This window comes from Pelophylax lessonae (genome assembly GCF_965119305.1).
Source record: "Pelophylax lessonae genome assembly, chromosome: 1".
NCBI classification, from domain to species: Eukaryota; Metazoa; Chordata; class Amphibia; order Anura; family Ranidae; genus Pelophylax; species Pelophylax lessonae.
In genome coordinates this window covers 475,362,944-475,387,961 of record NC_138768.1, presented here as the reverse complement: position 1 = coordinate 475,387,961, position 25,018 = coordinate 475,362,944, and the positions used below count along the sequence as shown (strand labels likewise).

Genomic DNA, 25,018 nt, shown 5'->3' with positions numbered 1-25,018 from the left:
TGGGAGGAATTCAACATTTGGCATAACAACCCCTTCCAAAAGCACATTGTCTTCTACGGGAGGTACTTTGTTGATGTGCTCATCATTTGGGATGGTGATAACATCTTCCAGGATTTTGTCTCCTTTTGTAACACCAACGATCTTGGCTTGACGTTTACTCAGGTCATTGACCCGGCTCTTTTGGCGTTTTGTTGACCTGGAGCTCACGCATGCCAATGGTTCCATCATCACCCTTAATCATTCCAAGCTGGTTGCTGGAAACTCCTACTTACAGTTTGGGAATTGTCACCACCAGACTTGGAAAAATAACATCCCTAAGGGACAGTTTGAGGCTCCGTAGGAACTGTACCCGTAAAAGAGGATCTTTTTTGCTCAAGGGGAGTCCATGTTGGTCAAAATTTCGTGAGAAGGGTTACCCTGAGGGACTCCTTCAAGAAGCGTTTACTTCGTGTATGGACAAATGCCCGAACTGTGGGGTCAGGGCCAATCAGCATAATGGTTCTGCCATTCCTCAGGCTAGCTTTAATAATAATTTTAAGGCTATTGCTCAAACCATTAAGAAACATTGGCCCATTTTATGTTCAGACCCCAGATTGGGCCCTCATTTATCATCGGTCTCCCCAGGTGGGTTTTAGGAAAGCCCGTACACTTAGGAACCAAATTGCTCCAAGCAGAGTAACTAGGCCTAATAAGGAGAGGGTTATTGACATTAGATCTTATTTGGATGATCGGGTGGGGATTTTTCAAAGTAAGAAGAGAGAATGTCTCACCTGTCAGTTCATCCCTCATGGACAAAGTTCATTCTGTGAACTTCAGGTAATTGTTTATCCAATAATCAATTTATCCCCTTTTCTACTCAATTTGTTGTTTATGTCCTGCGGTGTCCCTGCAATCTGCTGTATGTGGGTCGTACCATCCGCCACCTTAATACGTGGATTGGGTAACACCACAGGGCTAGCCACAAGGGGACATCTACTCAAAGGGAAGGTCATTCTTAGTGCCCCCCTTCATTTTTCCACTCATTACAATAGGAATATTCAAGATTAGACGGTTCTTGCCATTGAGTCTATACCCAGGGGTACTCTCACTGATAGTAAACGCTTTTCTATACTATGCAAGAGAGACCTTATATACACGTTGTCATGTAAGAGCAACGACATGATGGTTTATGATCATGGTTCCAAATATTTGTTTATTTTTTTTGCATTTTTATTGTCCTTGTTTTTATTTTTATTATATCAGTTTGTTCATTTGTTGTCATTGTTCCTATATTTATTTTTATTCATTTGTTGTCAGCAGTCATCTTTTAGGAGGAGTCAGTGCAGGTGACAGGGGGTCCCTCCCCTTCTCCTCCCCCCCTTAACATTTTTTTTTGTTTTATACGCCAGCTGTGGAGCTGAAGAAGGGGTGTACCCCAAAACATGTAGTTCATCGATAGTTCCTGGCGTTTTCTTCTCTCCATACAGTAGCTGGCCGCCTTTTGCCTCCACTCTGCACACTCTCACTGGTGATCTGCCCCTCCGGTGACGTCATTTCCGGGTGCCGTATCGGTCTTCTCAGCAGGGAGAGACGGCCAATTCCGAGCACTCTGCGGTCATTGCAGACACCTTACCTTGATGTGGTGGTGCCTCTACAGTCAAGTGCAAGGCGGCTCTTGTTGTGTTCCCTTCAGTCTCCATCATGGAACCCTTCTATTTGGCTTCTTACCTTCTTGTTGGGCGGCATTGCCCACTCCTCATCCCATCCTCTTTCTGGGAACACAAAGTTATTAGTCATCTGCACTGGCTTCATTCAAGGTACTGCCGTATTGCCATTTTCCATCTGTTATTTTACATGGTGGCCAGCGTCCTCTACCATTTGGATTATCTACTGTGAGCATTTATTATTGTCAATAAACTAAGACTTTTGGACTACAATTTTGTAAGCAAATGGTTCTTTGTCCGGCTGGGGGTAGCGCTTTTTATCCCATTTTGTTGTGTGTATTATCAGACCAGAAATTCAGCTCTCGTCAAAAGGGCCCTTAAAGGATGAAGAGTCCTCCACCAGGAGAAGGGTGGCTTTATTCAACATGGAAACCTGCAAGTCCACCACAGGTGGTACTGTCAGTTTAACAGGGACTCTTCAAAACTATACCTTCTAGCAAAACTTTAGGGACAGTTTGCAGAACCCCACTGACTTAACGACAATGTTTTGAAATAGGCGGGAAAGGGAAACACCTTTGCCGCTTTGGAGGCTCTGCAGGTATCAAATTGCAGCCGCGCAGCAGTAGCTGCATTCTCCAATTTCAGTTTCCCGCACTGATACAATCAGCGCATCCACTAGCGCCTTTTCATGTGCGGCTGTAGTGGAAGAGGATTCAGAGCACTAAGGGTGCGTAGACGCAGACCAAATAGGGTGACTCTTGTCCGTGGCGGCCAAATCAACCTCACAATCTGAGGAGGCAGCGGATGCAGGTGAAGATGGAGGATGCTTTTTGCCCGTCCTATTTTGGATGGCCATATCTACTTTGGACACCAATGACTGTAGGACTGCGGTCAGAGCAGACAAAGTGGACTGGGACCCAGAGGGCCCCGCAGCCTGCAGTGGGAGTCAGGTGATGACAGGGACTCCATGGTTAACTTGGGGACCACCAGCAAAAAGAGTAAAAATTGCTTTTAACAATTCCCCCCATCTCTGCACCAGGGGCACCACAAGTCCCAGCACACCAAATACCTATAGCAGAGAGAGGGAGCCATTTAGCATCCACAGGGACTCACCACCCCCTCCTCAGATGCAGAGCCAGAAAGCCAGGCTGTACGCCGTACGGTATTTAAAGAGAAAAAGGAAGTACAGGAACAGCCACTAGAGGCCAACCGCCGATTCACCGCTCTATAGGCTTCCAAAACCTGGCCACGGTTTGATAGCAATGGGATACGGGCACCGGACTACACAAACATGGCCACCGAATATACATGCAGTCATCCACAGGGCTTTTAGAACTCCCAAATACACTTGGAAAATAAGGGGGACCATCACCCCAAACACCATGTTTAGCGCAGCCAGCGGTGCGCCCTTTTCCCCCAGCACCCGTTTGACACCCCCAAACAGAAAAAAAACAGAGCATGGGGGGGGGGGGGGAAGCTGGGCATGGGTGAATGGAGGGTGGTCCACAGAGGGACACCGATAGTGAGGGGGGAGCAACATGAGGGAAGGAAGGGCACTCAAGCGTCTGACCAACCCAGGAAGGGGCCCACGTCCACCCAGAAAAAACTACCAGAAGGGAGAGTGGACATTAATCACCACAGGCCAGGCGGGTCAGGCGGGCACCGCTTCAGGCAGACCACTGCACCATCTTGGAATGGGGGTGCTACGGGCCAGAGGCACGCTGCAACTCAGGTCGAGACCAGGGCTATGCGTCCTCGCGAGGCGTTTAACTCGCCGGTCAGCCCCTGTCCAGTGAGGCTATGTCGCAGCCAACCTAGTGTGGAGCGAAGATCAGGTCGCGCTCGCTGGCCAGACTGGGAAGACTGTAAGGATCTAGGATATCTAGTCTGTCACCCAGTCATGCAGTGGATTGTAGTTCTCACAGGAATAGAATTGATTGTAGTTCTCACAGGAACGGAACAAAAGTTAATAAAATTAAAAATTCAGTTTAAAAAGGAAAAAACACGAGGACCAGAGATCCCAACAAGGAATTAGGTCCTCACTCCTGTCAAGGCAGAAAAAAACTGAAGACCTATAGCAGGAAGTGGGAGTATACCCCCTGGGACTGCCCTACAGGACAGGGGTAGTCAAACTTATTTCCGCCTAGTGTCCTACTCCTGTAGGGGGCAGAATAATCCCATGGGTCAAGAAGATCTGGAGCTGTGTCCGCCAATGAAGGGAAATTCAAGTTTAAAATAATTAGGATTTAAGTAGTCATTATTGGATTTTACATTTTGACACTTACCTGTAGGAAATGACTCAGAGTTAGTGAAATATTCAAAGGACTGTGAATTTTGTAGGTTTTGCATTCCAGCGGAAGTGAATGTTGGGGATTTGCTGGGTGGTCCAGATAGGTTTGTCATGACAGGCTCTGCATCAGGAATTGGCTTTCCTAATATAGTGTGCAATTTCACAACCTGTAAAAGCATAAGTAAAGCAAGGGATGACATTTGATTGGGAGAACGGTAAGTAAAATACACATTAAAAAAATAGGATTTTTTGTATTCAGTGAAAAATTATTTTCTCTGTGTTCCTTGGAGGACTCCTCTCTGCTTTAGATAATGACTGACTGCTTATAAAGTGTGAGCTGGAGTTTAGCTTCAATTTGTTAATGCATTTAAAATCTGCAAGTACATCTAACGCTGCTGTCCACTGGCACCCCTGTGCTTCATCATCCAGTGGAGACACTCTAATACAGGAGATGTGTTACTGTGCAGATTACAAAGTGAAAACAAGAGGGGGAACATCCTAAAAAAAATAAAAACCAATGCAGACACCACATCTAATGACTAGTAAGCTGCGATATTAAATTTTTGGTTTGGGGTATGAATACTGCTTTAACCCATGCAGTGTGCGTGGCATGCCTCATGTATGACTACAAAAAAGTTTTTCTGACAGCAGAATGTGGAGATTTACTGTAATATAGAAAGCGCACATAGGCAACAAATTACAACATGAAACTATATGGTCAGTGCACATCATAATGCAGCTGAAAAACACAAGCTGCACAGATTGTAAGGTTTATAGGTCTTAAATGAAATGAGCATACTGTTAAAAATCAAGTGGTAAAATGCATTCTGGGAAATATGGTCTCTACCAAAATTGCAACCAGACACATTTCCACTATTTGGGAAGATAAAATACATATAGCTGTGCACTAGATGTAAATGAAATAAAACTACTGCTACTGGCTGAACCTCAAACAAAAATTTGATTTTTGACTTACCGTAAAATCAATTTCTCTAAAGTTCATTGACGGACACAGCTCCTGATTCTTCTTAACCATTGGGTTATACTGCCCCCTACAGGAGTAGGATATTAGGCAGGAAAAAGCTTTACTACACCTATAGGCAGTCCCAGGGGGTATACACCGATACTCCACTATACCCCAGTTTTGTTACAAGCAGTGTCAGAAGAAAGCCAACTCCACAGAAGGGTGGGTGCTGTGTCTGTCAATGAACATCAGAGAAATGGATTTTACGTTAAGTCAAAAATGCAATTTTCTCTTTCGTTCATTGACAGACACAGCTTCTGATTCTTCTCAACCATAGAGACGTCCCAAAGCAGTGTTAAACAAAAGGGGTGGCAAAAACACAGCAGAAAAAAAAACTCCCAAGGCTAACCATAGCCAACCAGGTAACAAGGAGCACAACCAGGTAACAAGGAGCACAACCAGGTAACAAGGAGCACAACCAGGTAACAAGGAGCACAACCAAAACCACTTGGAGCTCACCTGAAAAAATATACCCTCAAAGAGGATCAGGTCCTCTAAACAGCAGCCTGCAAAAACTTATGGCCAAAAGAAGCATCAGCAGATGCCAACACATCCACTTTATAAAAAACTTTAAGTGTGCACCAATGCCGCCTTGCAAACCTGCATCACTGATGCCTGATGACAGAAGGCCCAGGAGGCACTAAGCGTCTGAGTAGAGTATGCCTTAAAAAGGGAAAGGAGGAGCCTGACCCCTAATTAAATAGGCCTGACTCACTGTCTGTCTGATCCAACTGGAAATGGGTCGCAGCAGAAATGGCCAACCTTTTGAGGTCCAACCGAGAGAGAACAAATAGTGAGTCCGACTTCCTAAAAGACTCCGCAGCTGCCAGGTACACCCTGATTGCCCCAACCACATCCAGGGAATGCAGAGCAATTTCCTTAGGATGTTTAGGCCTGGGACATAGGTAAGGCAACAAAATGTCTCCATTCAAATGGAAATCGGAGGCGACCTTTGGAAGGAACAACGGACAGGGACGAAAGAACCACCTTAGCTCTGTAAACCAACAGGTAAGGTGAAAGACAAGACAATGCCGCCAGCTCCGACATGCTGCACGCAGAAGTAATAGTCACCAAAAAGGCCACCTTCTGGGACAACATGAGCAGGGGAACCTCCTGATCTTTTCGAAGGGAGATTCCCGGATAACTGACGACACCAATTTGAGGACTCACTGTGGTAATGGAGACCGCACTGGAGGAACCAAGTGTCGAGCTCCTTGGATAAAGGTACGCAACAAGAAAAGCGTGGTCAAGGGACGTTGAAAGACAACTGCCAAGGCCGAAACCTGGCCCTTGACTGTACTCAAGGCCAGGCGCTGCACAACTGCCTGTTGGGGGAAAGCCAAGATGCGAGCCACCGAAAAGGAGCGAGGGAGAACCCCAAAAGACTCGCATCATGCAACATACGTCTTCCAAATAGGATGGTAGATCTTCCTAGAGGTAGATTTTCTAACCTTTAACAGCGTAGGATTTACCAATTCCGACAAACCTATCCTTCAGCACCTGGCTTTCAACAGTCAAGCCGTTTAAACCAGTGACTAAAGCAGCATTCCCCCAGCCTGCCCAGCAAGTGCATGCAGGCCTCAGCTTCGCACTAGGTCGGCCGCGACACAGCCCCACTGGACGGGGGCTGGCCCACGAGTTAAAGTCTCACGAGGGCGCACATAACCTGGCCTCAGCCTGAGTTGCAGCATTCCTCCTGACCGACAGCCACCAACATCGCGATGGAGTGGTGGTCTGTCAAGAGCGGTGCCCACCCTGTTCCTGGTATGGTAAGCAGCTGTCCCCCCTCAACCCCTGGAGGGTTTTTGGGGTGGATGTGGGCCCCTCCCTGGGACGGTGGGACCCCCGAGTTCCCCCCCCCCCCCCAACCCTCTAAAGCGAGCACTGGGGGGACCTGATGGAGATCTCAGCAAGGAACTAGGTCCTTACTCCTGACTATGCCTATGAGTGCCTATAGCGGAGTGTGGGTGTATACCCCCTGGGACTGCCCATAGGCGTAGTCAAGCTTTTTCCTGCCTAGTGTCCCACGTCTGTAGGTGGCAGTATAACCCAAATGGTTAAGAAGAAGCGGGAGCTGTGTCCGTCAAAGAAAGATTATTGTTTTTATTTTAGAACTTGCATTTTTTTTTAAAGAAATTAGATTTTTTACTTACCGTAAAATCCATTTCTCTGAGTCCACCAACGGACGTAGCTGCCGCTTTAAACCATAGACGGGTGGGTAATAAGCCCCTCCCACTAGGAGTGACAAGGTAGAGCCAAAAGCTTTGACACGCTCAGGGGGGCGGGGTCCCTGGGCTATTACCCCTGGCCTCACTGTTGCATCTTCATTTTAGTTGCAGTGAATAACCAAAACCCAACATTTCAGAGTAAAGCGGAGTGGGAGCTATGTCTGTCGGACGGGAAGTAAAAATCCAATTTTCGACGTAGCTGCTGCTTTAAATCAGAAATGGATGGGACGTCCAAAAGCAGCAACCAATGAGGGGTGGGGAAAGGACAAATTTAAAAGAATGCGATTGCCACGGCTAACATAGCCAATTATATAACATGGAGTCCAACAAGTAATAACTGGGGCTTAATTGTAACAAAACCATAAAGGAGAAAAAAAAAAAATACTGCTCCTTAACCTCCCTGGCGGTCGGATTAGGTCAGGATTTCGGTGCTAAAAGCAGTACATTATTTTGCATAGAAATCTGTTTCACATTTTAAAACTCACCTTCCCCTGCAATCCCCCGCCATACTTCCGCTGTGCGCTCGGCAGATGCCGGCACCTGCCTTCCGGTTTCCTTCCCTGCGACCGTTGCGACGCAGGAGGGTGGAACCGGCAGCAAATTCAAAAGTGTAAATACACTAAATGACATGATACAAAGCTGTGATCCTAACAGATTACACTGCATCAGGCTATTTCAGCACAGGATTGCACCTGGTGACTTTGCCAGTGCCCTGCCTGTGCTTTTCCAGTTCTTTGAGCCATGGCGCCCAAAAAGCGTTCTTTTTGCGCAAAAGCGCTTTTAGAAGAACTGTAAAACAGCAACAGCTAAATGGAGTTACTTAAAGAACTGAGCGATATCGATTCGTGGGAAAATTCGTAATCAGGTACGGAAAGTGAAGACAGCGACGATTCTGATGTCTTTCTGGCACATGGCTCCGTTGGAAATTCTGAAGAATCATTTGATATACTTCCCAAATTCCACAAGCTATGTGCCAGAAAGAGGCATCAGAATCGTCGCGGTCGTCACTTTCCATACCTGATGACGGATGGCTTAGTTCTTCAAGTAACTCCGTTTCTCCACGCCATCACCACAGTCTGTCTGATCCATGGAGAGATTGTCGTCGCAGACGCAGCCAGACCCTTACGGGGTCCCTCCGTATTCACAGAGTGTCCAAATTACGAAAGGACTCAGTCTCCAGATACACCCGTATCGCCCGAACACCAGTATCGCCCGAACCACATACAAGTAATGCAAGGCAATTTCCTTAGGATGTCACGGTTTCGGACAGAGTGACGGAAGCACTATGTCTTCGTTCAGATGGAAGTCTGAAACCAACTTAGGAAGAAACAACGGATTAGGTCCTAACACTACCTTATCCCTGGGTATTACCAGATAAGGAGAGCGGCAAGATAGCGCCGCTAGTTCAGAAACCCTGCGCGCAGAGGTGATAGCCACCAGAAAGGCAACTTTCTGCGACAAGGCGAGCAAGGAAATGTTTCTTATGTTCCTGAAAGGAGGTTTCTAAAGAACCCATAGAACCAAATTAAGGTCCCAAGGAGGTAACGGACACCTCCTGGGGGAAGCCAAATGGCGAACCCCCTAAAGAAACATATGAATCAAAGTGCGTATCCAAAGGGCATTGGAAGTACACAGCCAAGGCCGAGATCTGACACTTAAAGAGTGCCCAACGCCAAACATTGGTCAATCCCCTTTCTGTAGAAAGGTCAGGATACTGCTGATAGCAAAGGATATAGGATGCAGCTTCAGCGATTCGCACCAAGCAATACACGGATTCCATGTACGATTCTAAATCTTCTGGGAAGTGCACTTCCTAGCCTTGAGTAAGGTAGGGAGCACAGAATCGGACAGACCCCTGTCCAATAACACCTTGCTCTCAACAGCCAAGCCGTTAAAGCCAGCGACTAAACCAGGATGGAATATGAGACCCTGAGACAGAAGATCTTCCCGCAGAGGAAGTGCCCACTGACCTGCGACCTTCAGCCGAATCACGTCGGCGTACCAGGATCTCTGGGGCCAATCTGGAGCTACCAGAAATACCGGAATCCCCTCCAACTCGACCCTGCGTAGCAGGAGAGATAAAAGTTTCAGCGGAGGAAACGCATAAATTAGCCTGTACCGGCTCCAGGTAGCCACCAGGGCATCCACTACATCGGCCAGAGGATCTCTGGACCGAGTCACAAACTTTAAACATTTTCTGTTTTGTTTGGAAGTGAACAGGTCCACATACGGGATCCCCCACCAGAGAGATACAGCTGGTGGAACACTTGTGGATGCAGGGACCACTCTTCCTGATCCAGAGTTTGGTGACTCAGGTAGCCCACCTGCCATTGTCGACGCTGGGAATGTACACGGCGGATAGGGCTGGGACGTAGTCCTCTGCCCAGCGCAGGATTTCGGCTACCTCCAGAGCCGGCAGGGCACTCCTGGTGCCCCCTCGATGACTGACATGCCACGGCAGTGACATTGTCGGACTGGACTCGGACAGAACACCCCTTGAGATTGTCCGTCTAGTGCAACAGGCTCAACTTAATTGCTCTCAGTTCCAGAACCTTGATTAGGAGCTTGGACTCTTCCAACGTCCAGGTCGATTGAACATTTAGGGTGCCCAGTAAGAACCCCATAGAGGGGCGGGGGGGGCGACTGTCGGAGGACTCCGAGAAAGGAATTTTACAGGTAAGATTTTACAAAAAATTCCGTTTTCTCTTACGTCCGACAGTCGCCACCTCCTCTAAGTCATCACTATTGGGATGTCCCAAAGCAGTATAGACATGAGGGTTGGGAGACGCAACCGTAGAAGAGGCCACGCCATACCCATATCAAAGAAAGGAACCTTACATACAATAAGAGAACCCACTGGGCAACAGAAAAAAACAATGCTAAACAGGAGCAACCGCCCAGGAAAGCAAACACCAACAGCCAGGGACCCATAAAAAAACAAGGGTCCTTCATGGCACTGCCGCACTGAGAACTTTGAGGCCAAAGGAAGCATCAGCTGATGCCAGAACATCTACTTTGTAGAATTTTGAGAAAGTGTGCACCGACGACCAAGTCACAGCCTTGCACACCTGGGCAACCGAGGCCCTATGCCAACAAGCCCAGGACGTACTCACAGATCTAGTAGAGTGCGCCTTAACAGGGAAGGGTGGAACCCGTTCCTTCAAAGCATAAGCCTGTTCAATGGTCTGTCTGATCCATTTGGCAATAGTTGCTGCGGACGCAGCCATGCCCTTCCGAGATCCCTCAGGAAGAACAAACAGGGAATCCGATTTACGAAAGGATTCAGTAGACTACCGGTAAACCCTTATCGCCCGGACAACATCCAAAGAATGCAAAGCAATCTCCTTCGGATGCTTAGGCTTCGTGCAGAGCGAAGGCAGAACAATTTCCTCATTAAAGGTGAAATTCAGTGACCACCTTGGGAAGAAAGGACGGAAGTGTCCTCAACACCACCTTATCCTTATGGATTACCAAGTAAGGGGAGCGGCAAGACAACGCCGCCAGCTCCGACACCCTGCGAGCCGAAGTGATCGCCACCAAAAAGGCGACCTTTGACAGCAGAGATAAAGAGATCTCCCTGATATTTTCAAAGGGAGCACGCTGTAACACGGACAGAACCAAGTTCAAGTCCCATGGAGGTAAAGGCTCCTTTCTGGGAGGAACCAAGTGTCGCACACCTTGAATGAAGGTGCGTACCAAAGAATTAGACGACACAGGGCGTTGGAAAAGGATAGCCAGGGCAGACACCTGACCCTTTATCGTGGCCAGCGCCAAGCGCTGATCCACTCCAGACCGGAAGAAAGCCAACACTCGACACAGAGTACGAGCGAGGGGAAAACCCCCTGGACTCACACCAGGCGAAATAAGCTTTCCAAGTACGGTAATAGATTTTACCAGAAGAGGATTTCCTAGCCTTGATCAGAGTAGGGATGACCTCAGGGGAGAGACCCTTATCCCTCAGGACCTGGGTTTCAGCAGCCAGGACGTTAAAGCCAGCGACTGTAAAGCAGGATGGAAGATCGGTCCTTGAGACAGAAGATCTTCCTGCATGGGCAGTCGCCACTGAGGCGCCACTGCCAGGTGAACCACGTTGGCGTACCAGGACCGGCGAGGCCAGTCCGGCGCTACCAGAATCACCAGGTGCAGCTCCGAGGCTAGCCTGCGGAGGAACCTGGACAGCAACTGAATTGGAGGAAAGGCATACATCAGAACGATACTGATGCCAAGGGGCCACCAACGCATCCGAGGCGTCCGCCAACGGATCGCACGTTCTTGCCACGAACTTTCCCACCTTTCGATTTAGCCGAGATGCGAACAGATCCACGTCCGGGGATCCCCACTTCGCACACAGCATTTGGAAGACCTCCGGGTGCAAGGACCATTCCCCCTGGTCCAGGGCCTGGCGACTCAGATAGTCTGCCTGCCAATTTTCCACACCCGGAATGTGAACTGCTGAGATTGCCGGGACATGAATCTCAGCCCAAGACAGAATGTCGGTCACCTCCCGGGCCGCCCGAGCACTCCTGGTGCCCCCTTGGTGGTTGATGTAAGCCACCGCGGTAGCATTGTCAGTCTGTACCCGGACAGGACGACCCTGCAGACGGTCCGACCACTGTAGAAGGCCGAGCTTGATCGCTCGCAATTCCAGGACGTTGATCGGAAGGGAGGACTCCTCCTCCGACCAAGTGCCCTGGGCAGACAGGGTGCCCAGGACCCCACCCCAGCCTAACAGGCTGGCATCCGTGTTGATCACTGTCCAAACCAACAAACGGAACGACTTGCCCACCGTCACCGACGGGGACTGGAGCCAGCACAGAAGAGCCAATCTTGTCTGACGACTAAAGGAGATATGCAGATCCAGGGACTGAGCCAGTCCATCCCATTTGGCCAGGATCTCTGCTTGGAGAGCCCGCGTGTGGAAGTGAGCAAAAGGTATCGCCTCGAAGGTCGACACCATTAACCCCAGGGCCCGCATACAGGTCCTGAGTGACGATGCTGGAACATCCCTGAGGGACCCGATCTCGTCCCGCAATGTTCGGAGCTTGTCCTCCGGCAGGAACACCTTCGCCTGAGCAGAGTTCAGAATCATCCCCAGGTAGGGAAGACGAACCGAAGGGGACAACGATGATTTCTGAATGTTGATTGTCAATCCGAACTCCTGAAGCATCCGGACCGTGATGGACAGATCGCGCACCAGGTCCTGACTGACACTCGATCTTATGAGGAGATCGTCCCGATACCCCAAGACCGCAATGCCCTGAGCCCTCAGTAGGCCCAGAACCAGCGCCAGAACCTTGGTAAAGACCCTGGGAGCCGAAGTGAGACCGAAAGGTAACGCCACAAACTGGTAATGGTCTTCCGCAACGGCAAACCGAAGGTACCGCTGATGACCCTCGAAGATGGGGGACATGCAGGTACGCATCCTTGAGGTCTATCGAAGCCAGGAACTCTCCTGGGCTCAGAGAAGTCACCACCGATCGGAGAGACTCCATACGGAATTTTCGAACTCGCACAAAGCGGTTCAGAGCTTTCAGGTCCAGGATAGGACGCACTTTGCCCTCCTTTCTGGGCACAGTGAACAGATTGGAATAAAAGCACCGGGACGATCACTCCCTGAGCAAGGAGGTCCTGAACCGCACACGATGCAAGTCCTGCAGACGCCCCGGAGGCAAATGAAGATTCAAGGGGAAGAATCTGTCCGCTGGCCGGGAAAGAAACTCGATCTTGTATCCCGACCGAACTATTTCCTGAACCCACCTGTCCGAAATCCGGAGCAGTCAAGGTTGGAGGAAACCGCGCAAACGTCCCCCCACCCCAGAAACGGGTGAGGGCGTGCCTTCAGGAAGAAGTGGACTGGCCCGTCAAAGCGGTATTGCCTGACTTCTGCTTACCTGCCCAGGGCTTCTTCTGTCCGCCCTGGGACTTGAAGGGCTTGCCCTTGGATTGGTTCCGAAAGGCACGAAAGGAACCCTGACTGGATCTAGGCGCAAAACTCCTCTTGCCCCGGAAGGACTTGTGCTTCGGGTTCTGGGGCAGCATAGTGCTCTTGCCCACCGTGACTCCTTTTACCAGGGTATCCAACGCCTCGCCAAAAAGGCGAGAGCCAGCATAGGGAAAGTCCGCCACCGTCTTCCGCGAGGACTGGTCAGCTGACCAACTCTTCAGCCATATCAGGCGGCGATTGAGCACCGCGACACTAGAGAGGCGTGCTACTAGAGGGGCCTCATTCAAAGCCGCATCACACAGATAAATGATTCCCTGGTGGATCTGGTCCACCATGTCCAGCCGGGCAGGCGGGACACAGTCACTAGGTTGCTCCTAAGCACCTTAGACCAGTCAGCAACCGCCTGCGCCACTAATACGGACGCGAAAATCGGTTTGAGCAGAGAGCCCGCCACCGTATAGGAATGGCGGGCCAAAGACTCCAAACGCCGGTCCGTTGGGTCCCGGAAAACCGGGGAATCCTCCGTAGGAACCAAGGTAGCCTTATTCAACACTGCAACCGTGTGATCCACCTGTGGGAGGTACACACTAGCGTGATTCCGTAGCCGGTGCAAAGGGATGAAGCAATTTGAGCCGACTAGGCACCACGAACGGACGCTTTAACGTGCGCCACACTTCATTAACAGTGTAATGAAACTCAGCGGGACAGGGAAAAACCTGCGCCGACTTGCGGGTCCTGTGCGTCCCAAAAGAAGACAACGCCCGGGGGACTGGGCTCATCCTCCAAAAGTAAAGTGTCCTTCACAGAAATAATTAATTCATCCATGGTTGCCCGTTCCTCGGGCGAACACGGCGAGGAGGTATCAACCCCCTCTACCTCCACCTCCCCCTCAGACCCCTGCAGGTCCAAGGATGAGCGGGAACCTGAAAAGGGCACGCTCGCAGCAGCAGCAGCCATATCACCATCTGAATCAGAGGAGAGGGACAATCTGGGCCTCTTACAAGCAGCACGTTCAGCCATCAGCATTTCCATATTAGACACCAAAGTCGCCATTACAGCGGCCAAATCAGGTCTCAGAGGGGCCACAGGAGAACTGGGGGCCCCCACCAGGGCTGGTGGAAATTTGCTATCCTGAGAATCCATGCTCAAGTGAGAAAAAAAGGACAGTGCTAGAATTAGGTGCAGTCCCCTTAAAAGCGCTGCGAGTGCGCAGCCCACCGCTCCAGCTATAAAGATAGAAAAAGACCCCCAAACAGGAAGAAGACAAAACTGAGCCAAAGGCGACAGTACAGAGATATATTGAAAGCAATAACCTGCAGAGCCCCCGCAGTGTTGCCACCGCTGTCCTGCTTCAGAGGAAAGAGGAAGTGCTGTAAAAGTAGGCTGAACCATCTGCTGCGTGACCCAGGGAAAATGGCTGCCCCATAGGAACGTATGGGAGACCACCAAAATGGCCGCCGACATGCGGCCGAACCGAGCAATCGGTCACCGCAAAAATGGCGGCGATTGGCGCCAATTCAGCATCTAGATTAGCCCATAGAGAAGCTCACATGCATGCCCAGTGTGTAAAAAAAAATGGCGGACCACGTGGTGACACCCCGCCGCGGTCCATACACAGTCTGCGCCCCCAAACACCTAAGTGACCCAGGGAAGGGGACCCCTTAAACACACACAGCGCCGCATCGCATGTACAAGGGATCGCAGCAGGGGTTCACACAAGGCACAGACATGGGGAACACACAGCAACCAGGACTGCCACCCCACACAGAAGCACTTACCTGTACCCGATGGCGTGGGGAGCCTCACAGAACGGAAAGCCGCTGTCCTCATCTGACAGGGAATGCTGTTTGCCAGGGACATTGCACTGCTAAGTCGCAGATGCGTCCAGTGAGGTAGCCACCTCACAGCTGCATCCCTGTAGCGAACAGGGATGGGTCGTTCAAAATGCCAGGGCGAACCATAGCTGAACGCTCGATGGCGGGCTGGGGGTCCATCTGACCCTCTGTGCCCTGGAGAACCAGGGCGGCCAGTCCGAATCCCAGCACCGCATGTCCATCTTCGTCCGAAGAGTCGACTAAAAACTAAAGCTGACAAAATAAACAGCTAGTAAAAGAAAGAAAAACTGACATTTTCCAAGAAAATCAAATAAAAAAAGGAAGATAGGCTGAGACCAAAGCCCCAGCACAGGGAAAGCCTAACTACTTCTGATGCTAGGCAAATTAAAACCGAGTTGGGAGTGGACACTGCAGGGGGGTATTGACCAGATGGAACAGCCCCCAGGGGTGTATACATGCAAATGCCTTTTGTTTTTAACCAAGTCTATATGCCTAGCTACTTCTGCGGAGCAGATGACAATACCCAATAGTGATGACTTCGAGGAGGCGGCGACTGTCGGAGGACGTAAGAGAAAGAAGGATTTTCCATGGAGAAGATTCCTGAAGATTCGGAGAGCTGAGCCACCAGTTCAGGGAGTCCTTAGATCTCTGACCTGTCAGGCTAGCATCTGTAGTCTGTAAGATTTTGGAAGGGATGTTAAGAGACTACATACAAGATTTTAGTAACGAAAACGGTATTCGTAGTAATCAGCATGGATTCATGAAAAATCGTGCTTGCCAGACGAATCTATTAACCTTCTGCGATGAAGTGAGTTGTCATTCTAGACAAAGGAAAGCCTGTGGATGTGGTGTATCTGGACTTTGTGGGGAACTGTGTCAAATGCCTTTGCAAACACTTACTGTACAAACCAAGGTACATAGGAATGGACAATAAGGTAAGAACCTGGATAGAGAACTGGCTCCAGGGGAGAGTCCAGAGGGTGGTGATTAATGGGGAGTACTCGGATTGGGTGGGTGTGGAAAGTGGGGTCCCCCAAGGTTCTGTCCTGAGACTAATCCTGTTTAATTTTTTAATAAACGACCTAGAGGAGGGGATATCCAGCACAATCTCGGTATTTGCAGATGATACTAAACTAAGCATGCCAATTTCTATGCAGGATGTGGAAACCTTACAAGCAGACCTAAACAAAATAATGGGGTGGGCAACTACATGTCAGATGAGGTTTAATGTTGAAAAATTTAAAGCAATGCACTTAGGTGTCAGAAACACGAAAGCAAGCTACTCACTAGAGGGGGAACCTCTGGGTGAATCTAAGATGGAAAAATTGGATTTTTGACTTACCGTAAAATCCTTTTCTCTTAAGCTCATTGACAGATGCAGTCCTCTTTGATTAATATCAGTAGGGTTATACTGCCCCCTACAGGAGTAGGACACTAGGCAGGAAAAACGGTTCTGGCCACACCTTAGGGGCAGTCCCAGGGGTATATCCTCTCACTTCCTGCTACAGGATGTCAGTTATGTAACAAAGCAGTGTCAGAGAATTCAACCCAACCCAACTCAAAATAGAGGGGCGGGTACTGTGTCTGTCAATGAGCTTAAGAGAAAAGGATTTTACGGTAAGTCAAAAATCCAATTTTCTCTGTTGCTCATTGACAGACGCAGTCCTCTTTGATTAATATCAGTAGGGACGTCCCAAAGCAGTGCCACAAATGAGGGGTGGGATAACAAATCAAAATCCAATCCAGAAGGCCCAACCGGAGCCAACCAGAAGCATCAAGGACTCATCGAGCAAAAAGATGAGATCCAAGTGAAAAACCCAACAAACCCTCGAGGTAGACCAACGGTCTCCTCAAACAGCGGCCTGCAGGAACCTTGCGGCCAAAAGAGGCATCCGCTGATGCCAGCACATCAACCTTATAAAATTTTATGAAAGAAGAAGATTGCTAACGCTGAAATCTGACCCTTGATAGTGCTCAAGGCCAGGTTCTGTTCAACCCCCTGTTGCAGAAAGCCAATATCAGGGCCACTGAGTAAGAACGTGGAGGAACCCCAAGGGATTCACACTACGCAATGTAAGACTTCCATGTGCGATGATAGACCTTTCTGAAAGTCGCTTTCCTCGCTTTAATCAGAGTAGGAATAACTGAAGCCGACAAACCCCTGTCCTTCAGCACCTGGGTCTCAACCGCCAAGCCATTAAGCCAGCGATCACAAAAGCAGAATGGAAGATCGGTCCCTGAGACAGCAGATCCTTCGAGAGGAAGTCGCCAAGGGGCGTCCGCGACCAGCCTGACCAAGTCGGCGTACCAGGCCTGATGAGGCAAGTCCGGAGCCATAAGGATGACTGGAATTCCCTCCACCTCTATCCTGCGAAGAAGTTTCGGCAGCAACTTGAGAGGAGGGAAGTTATACAGTAGCTGGTACTGCCCCCACAGAGCGACCAGCGCGTCTGTGGCGTCCGCCTGAGTATTGCGGGAGCGGGCTACAAACCAACGCACCTTCCTGTTGAGCTGAGATGCCAACAGATCCACATCCTGGGTGCCCCAACGAAGGCACAATTGGTGAAATACCTCTGGATGAAGATACCATTCCCCTTGATCCAGAATCTGACGGCTGAGAAAATCTGCCTGCCAATCTTCCACCCCCGGAATGAATACCGCGGAGAGAGCTGGAACAAATCGTTCCGCCCAACGAAGGATGCCGGCCACTTCTACGGCCGCCAGGACACTCTTGGTGCCTCCCTGGTGATTTACGTAAGCCACGGCCGTGGCAATGTCCGACTGAATCCGCACCGGGCTGCCCCGGAGCTGCTCGGTCCAGTGAATCAGACAAAGTCTGATCGCTCTCAGTTCCAATACATTTATCGGTAACCTGGATTCTTCCAGGGACCAGAGCCCCTGAGCAGATCGTCTGCTGAGAACCCCACCCCAACCGGATAGACTGGCATCCGTGGTGACAATCGTCCAATAGATCGGGAGAAATGACTTCCCCTGACTGAGCATCGGAGACCGAAGCAACCAAACCAGAGACTCCCTGGTCTGCTCGCTCAGCCGGATCCGATTGTCCAGGGAATCGGGATTCCGGTTCTATTTGAGAAGAATCTCCTTTTGGAGAATCCGGGTATGAAACTGGGCAAACGGTACTGCCTCGAAAGAAGCCCCCCATCAGTCCCAGAACCCTCATGCAAGTCTGAAGGGAAGGCCAGTTGACAGACAATCACAACTGAGTCGTCGACTGAATCTTCTGGAGTTTCTCCGCAGGGAGAAACACTTTTGCCAAGGATGTGTCTAAAGTTAGGCCTAGATAGTCCAGTCTCCTGGTGGGGACCAGGGATGACTTCTGCAGGTTCACCAACCACCCGAACTCTTCCAAAGAGATCACGGTGATCTCCCAAGTTTAGCAACAGAGCCTGCGGAGACTCCGCACGGAGAAGAAGGTCGTCCAGGTAGCCTAGAACCGATATGCCCGCTGTCGCAACAGCGCCAAATTCGGGGTCAAAACTTTTGTGAAGACCCGGGGAGCAGAGGCGAGACCAAAGGGTAATGCCACAAACTGATAATGGTTCTCCCACAGCAAAGCGAAGGAATGCTGATGTCCTGCGTAAATGGGAATGTGAAGATAGGCATCTTTGATGTCTATGGATGCCAAAGAATCCATCTGATGCAGGGAGGCCACCACTGTGCAAATGGACTCCATTTTGAATTTTTGCACCCGGACAAAACAATTGAGCGCCCTCATGTCCAGAACTGGACGCAGGTTGCCCTCTTTCCTGGGTACTGTGAACAGGTTCGAGTAGAACCCCTGAAAAACGTTTTCCCCAAGGAACCGTACCACTCCTTGTTGTATCAAGTCCGTCACTACCCCCAGCAGAGCCTTTAAGCGATCCGGGGATAGTCGTATGTAGGAAGGGAAGAACCGCACCGGTGGAAGTGATCGAAAACTCGATCTTGTATCCCGCCCGTATGACCTCGCGAACCCATTTGTCTGGATTTCTGGAAAGCCACGGGTCCGGAAACCGGTGCAGACGTCCCCCCACCCCAGATATGGGTGGGGCGCACATTCAGGCTGTGTGGTCTTATTTTCAGCTCTGGAAGGACCGGATATTTGTTTACCCGACCAGTGTTAAGCCTACAGCACCTGGTATTCCCAGGCGGTTTCTCATACAGGTACTAAACAGGCCCAACCCTGTTTAGCTTCCGAGATCAGACGAGATCGGGCGCATTCAAGGTGATGCGGCCGTAGGCCCCTTTGATACCCCCTGGGGGGTTTTTGGAGGACTTCGCCTTATCACTCGCCTTAGAGGAACGAAAAAACTTTTTTGAACAGAAAAAGAAGGTCCCCGTCTGCAACGAGGTCCCTTACCTTTCGTAGCCTGTGGTAGAAAGGTGCTCTTGCCTCCAATGAGACCCTTGATAATCTCATCCAAGGTAGCACCAAACAGGCGATCCCTTTGAAAAGGGGAAATCAGCCAAAGCTCTTTTGGAAGCTTAATCCGCCGACCAGCACTTTAACCATAACATGCGCCGGAGGACCACCGCCAAGATCGATACACTCCCCAACAATGGAGCGGTGTCCAGGGCGGCGTCACAGACAAGCTGTAGCCCTTGTACCATTGTCAATGTTTGTAAAACCAGAACAATGGTAAACACTGGCCTAAAGACCGACCCTACCCGGGAAAATATGGAGCGTTCTCCAACCGGATAACAGTAGCTTTATTTAGTCTGGAAATCGGTGAATCCACCGACGGTGGTACCGTCCATTTGTTAAGGAGGGATTCTTCAAACGGATAGCGCCTAGCAATCCGTTTGGACATACCAGGGGTTCGTTTTGAACGGACCCACTCCTCTTTAATTATAACATCAAAACATTTGGGCAAGGAAACACCTTTTGTCATTTTGGAAGGCTTGCGGGTACCAAAAGCAATTTCAGTATCAACTGCCTCCGCCGGTGTAACCTCAGTCTTAAGGTTTCCCGGACAGACACAATCAGTGCATCCACCGGCGCTTCGTCTTGCGCTATGGCGGAGACAGAAACGGCATCCTCTTTCTCCGAGGAGACAGGACCCGAGACAACAGCCCCAGAGGAGAAAGCTGCTGCAGCAGCAGCGACAGGCTCAGAATCCATATCTGATGGGTCAAACGAAATAGGGGTAGGCGGGGGTCGCTTTTTAGCCCCCCGTCACTGACAGGCCACCTCCACCCGGGATACAAAAGACTCCAAGACCGCTGAAAATGCATTGATAGTAAGGGGAGAATTGGAGGATCCCGTGGTCACCTCCAGAGGATCAGGTGGAAACACCTGTGTAGCAGGATCCATGGCAAAGCCAGGAAAATCTGTCAGCAAACAAATGACAAAATTGAAAAAAAGGAAAATTTTTTTTTTTTTTTTTTTTTTTTTTAAGTAATCCCCCAGCGCAACAGCGCTCCTCAGTGACCACGTGCTTTGGAAGTGTGTCATAGGATAGAGGGGAACCCGGGATCATGAGGGTCCGACCATTCACAGATGGGACCGCATCTACTCCCAAAACCCAAACAGGGGGAGAGGGGAAACATTCTACTCACCATACGGGAACAGGCGGGCACCCACTCCTGACCGAACACCTCTCCACCGAGGTGGGGGGGCTGTCGGCCAACATAGACGCCGCGACTCCGATTCAGACTGGTCGTGGGCGAACTGGCGAGACGTTTAACTCGCGGGGCCAGTCCCCGTCCAGTGGGACTATGTCGCGGCCGACCCAGGGCGGAGCTAGGGCCTGCACGCGCTCGTAGGCCGGCTGGGGTGACCACTGGATCTCAACATCCAGCCCGTCGCCCAGCTCCAGCATGATTGCTTGAAGATCTCACAGGAACAAACACTGGAGAAAAAAAGCTAACTAAAAAAAGATTTATCTAAAAAAGCTTGCCAGGACCAGAGATCCCAGCAAGGAACTTTGGTTCTTACTCCTGACTAGGCAGAAAAAAAAAAACTGACATCCTGTAGCAGGAAGTGAGAGGATATACCCCTGGGACTGCCCCTAAGGTGTGGCCAGAACGTTTTTCCTGCCTAGTGTCCTACTCCTGTAGGGGACAGTATAACCCTACTGATATTAATCAAAGAGAACTGCATCTGTCAATGAGCGACAGAGAAAGGACCTGGGGGTACTGGTAGACAACAAGCTTGGCAGTGGCATGCAATGCCAAGCCGCTGCAGGCAAAGCCAACAAAATATTGCCATGTGCAAAAAATAGAGAATTAACTCCAGAAATAGAGATTATTCTCCCACTCTACAAGACTCTGGTCCGGACACATCTGGAGTATTCCGTCCAGTTCTGGGCACCGGTCCTCAGAGGTGATGTGCTGGAGCTGGAGAGAGTCCAGAGAAGGGCAACAATAATAATTAGGGGAATGGAGGACATCCGCTATGAGGAAAGACCACAGGCATTGAACTTATGCTCTCTGGAGAAGAGATGCTTGAGGGAGGATATGAAATCAATGTACAAATACTGTACTGGTGATGACCCTAGCATAGGGAACAAACTATTCAGAGAAAGGGAATACAATAAGACACTAAAACTAGAGGAAAAACCGTTTAACCTTAAAATACGTAAAGGGTTCTTAACTGTCAGAGCAGTAAGGAAGTGGAATTCTCTTCCAGAAGCAGTAGTATCAGCAGGGAGCATCGATCATTTCAAAAAATATTAGATGGGCACCTTAAAGACCACAACATACAGGGGTATACAATAACAGCAAACACGCACACACACACACACACACACACACACATCATAGGTTGAACTGGATGGACTGGTGTCTTTTTTCAACCTCACTATGTAACGAATCAGACTGTCCAGGGAGAGAGCGGATCCTTTTCCCATTTGACAAGGATCTCCTGTTGCAAAAGTGTGGGCCTTAGCATATGGCACGGCCATCATCAAGACCAGCGCCTGCATAGATGACCTGAGAGACACCAGGTCGCAAGCCAGCAGCGACAGAATCGCTTAACTTCTGCAACTTCGCAGGAGGTAGAAATACCTTTGCCGAAGCTGAATCTAGGAGCATCCCTAGATACTCCAGTCTGGTTGATGGAACCAGGGAAGATTTCTGAAGGTTGAGATTCCAACCAAACTGCTGCAGATTGTGAACGGTCACCTCTAAATCCTGTTCCAATGTCACAGACCAGTCCGCTCGGAGAAGATCGCCCAGGTGCCCCAGAATCGCTATTCCTCTGTCGTAGCAGAGCCAGGATAGGGGTTAACACCTTGGTGAAGAACCTGGGAGCAGAGGCGAGACCAAACGGTAACACCTCAAATTGAAAATGGTCCTTGCACACCGCGAAGCAGAGGAATCGTTGATGACCCTGGCAAATAGGGACATGGAGATAGGCATCCTTGATATCGATCAAGGCCAGCAGGTCCCCCTGATGCAATAACGTTGCCACTGACCGCAGGGACTCCATGCAAAATTTCTGGACACTCACAAAGCGGTTATGAGTTTGGGGGGTCCAAAATTGGACGCAATTTGCCCTCCTTCTGTGGAACGGTAAACAGGTTTGAATAGAAACCTCAAAAGCATTCCTGATGAGGAACTGGTACAATCACGCCTTGTGACAGCATATCCCGAATCGCTTCCTGCAGGCCCGCGGTCTGGGGACAGCTGAATATTGGAAGGAAAAAAATCTGTCTGGCGGGCGGGAACGAAACTCTCGTACCAGGACTGAATTACCTCGCGGACCCATTTGTCGCGTGAGGTCCAAGGATCCGGGAAGAAACAGACGTCCCGCCACCCCTGAAGTGGGTGGGGGGTGTCCCTTTAGGCAAAAGGAGTCTGCTTGGAGGTGCTGGGGGCAGAGGATTTTGGCTTACCAGCCCACCGTTTCCTGGATCCTTTTCTGCCCGAAGGCTGTTTGGTTTTCTGCGACATGGCCATTGTTCCTCCACCAAGGCGGACAAGACTTTGGGACAAGGGAAAACCTTGGCCGATTTCTTTGCCCTGAGGGATCCAAAGGATACCGAGGCATCTTGCGATTTAGAAATTGCATCCGTGATTTGCAGGGTGACCCTCACTGAGGATATCAAAGCATCTACCAGCACCTTTTCCTGTGCCAAGGTGGGTGTGGAAACACCCTCTTCAGCGTCAGAAAATTCTGAATGCGGGGACGCATCCTCCAAAAAGGGGGTCTGCGTCACTGGTGACATCGGCCTCAGAATCTGAGGACTGAAATGTGACAGGCGAGGGCGTTTCTAAGTAAATGCTGCCACAATAACTTTGTCCATTTTTGTGGACATTTCTTGCATCACAGACTGTCACATCATGAGCATTAGAAGCGGGCCCCAGCGATAAATCGGGGGTCGCAGACAAACTTGGGGCATCCATGTTAGACATATGGATTGCACAGTCAAAATGTAAGATTAGATAGGGAAACGGTGAAACACCGGAACCTGCACCACAAAGGGTTAAACAGAAGCTTCTCCTGAAAACGGGAGCAATTGCCTAAGAGGGAGAAATCTGCGCCAAATCGCCAAGACATTAACGCCCCTGAGGCTATACCACAAGTCCCAGAAAGTCCGCCGCTACCGGATTAAGAGGTGATGCACGCAGCGCTACTCAGGGGGGATAATCCTAAGCCCCCGAAAGGCCTGAAACCCCTCTGAATATGAAAGGGTGAAGGCCAGGGTAATGAAACTCCTTTAGAGTAGTTACCACATGGAGAACACAGCAAGGTTCATCAACAGCATGGAGAAGTAAAAGTAGAAGGCAACGCCTCCGCCCACAAGAGCCAGAAGCTCCTGAGCTGTTCTGTCTCCGGCTCCAGCAAAAGGGCCACCGGCATTACAGTGATAGGGATACCCAAGTCGGCTGGGTGAGTCTAGGATGGAAAAGGACTTGGGGGTACTGGTAGACAACAGGCTTGGCAGTGACATGCAATGCCAAGCCGCCGCAAGCAAAGCCAACAGAATACTGGGTTGTATAAAAAAGGGGATTCACTCCAGAAATAAAGAGATTATTCTCCCGCTCTACAAGACTCTGGTCCGGCTACATCTGGAGTATGCTGTCCAGTTCTGGGCACCAGTCCTCAGGAAGGATGTGCTGGAACTGGAGAAAGTCCAGAGAAGGGCAACAAAAATAATTAGGGGAATGGAGGACATCAGCTATGAGGAAAGACTACAAGCACTGAACCTATTCTCTCTGGAGAAGAGACGATTGAGGGGGGGATATGATATCAATGTACAAATACTGTACTGGCGACCCGAGCATAAGGAACAAACTATTCAGAGTTAGGAGATACAATAAGACACGTGGCCACTCACTAAAACTTGAGGAAAGGCGGTTTAACCTTAAAGTGCGTAAGGGGTTCTTCACTGTAAGAGCGGTAAGGATGTGGAATTCTCTTCCACAAGCAGTCGTATCAGCAGGGAGCATTGATAGTTTCAAAAAACTATTAGATGGGCACCTTAGAGACCACAACATACAGGGGTATACAATGTACGGTTAAAAGCAAACACACACACACACACACACACACACACACATCATAGGTTGAACTGGATGGACTGATGTCTTTTCAACCTCACTAACTATGTAACTATGTAAGGCTGCTGAGGCCTGTTAAGGATGCAGGCCACGGCAAAAATGGCAGCTTTGCGCCGATGAGCACATGTCCTCGGGCCTAGTGAGGCCTACCCTAGTAACAGGCCTTGGGCCCCCCCCCCCCCAAAGTAGCGGTATTAGGCGCAACCATGTACCCCCCTCCGTGGCCTCCCCCCCCCACCGTCCACTACCCGGTATAGCACCTGAGGTGATTTACATAGGGGCCCCACCACTAAAAGTGTCCTGGGGGTCCAGAGTCCAGGGTAGGGAGAGGTCAGGGTAGGAGGGGAAGGTCCCATGTGACCCCTCATAGTGGATGAGGGTGGTAGGATGTATGGGTACCCGAAGGTCCTACTCACCTATGGAGGAGCCCACGTCCACCCCAGGCCCGCTAACCAGACGGGGGGACTGTACTTACCGGACTTCTGCTGAGGGTGTGCGTCCATTATGACAGACTGCCTCTGCACCACAGTGAGGGCACTGTCGG

At 50.1% G+C, this 25,018-nt stretch overlaps 1 protein-coding gene across 1 annotated transcript in view; it reads right to left on the bottom strand.

Annotated features, from left to right (window-relative positions):
• Positions 1 to 25,018, bottom strand: part of ZFR2 (zinc finger RNA binding protein 2) — a gene marked incomplete at its 3' end in the record, with an annotated part of 435,737 nt that overhangs the window by 330,869 nt on the left and 79,850 nt on the right. Inside the window, exon 6 of the mRNA XM_082246780.1 lies at positions 3,929 to 4,100. Coding sequence (XP_082102906.1) covers positions 3,929 to 4,100 — 172 coding nt within the window. The remainder of the gene's footprint in view (positions 1 to 3,928; positions 4,101 to 25,018) is intronic.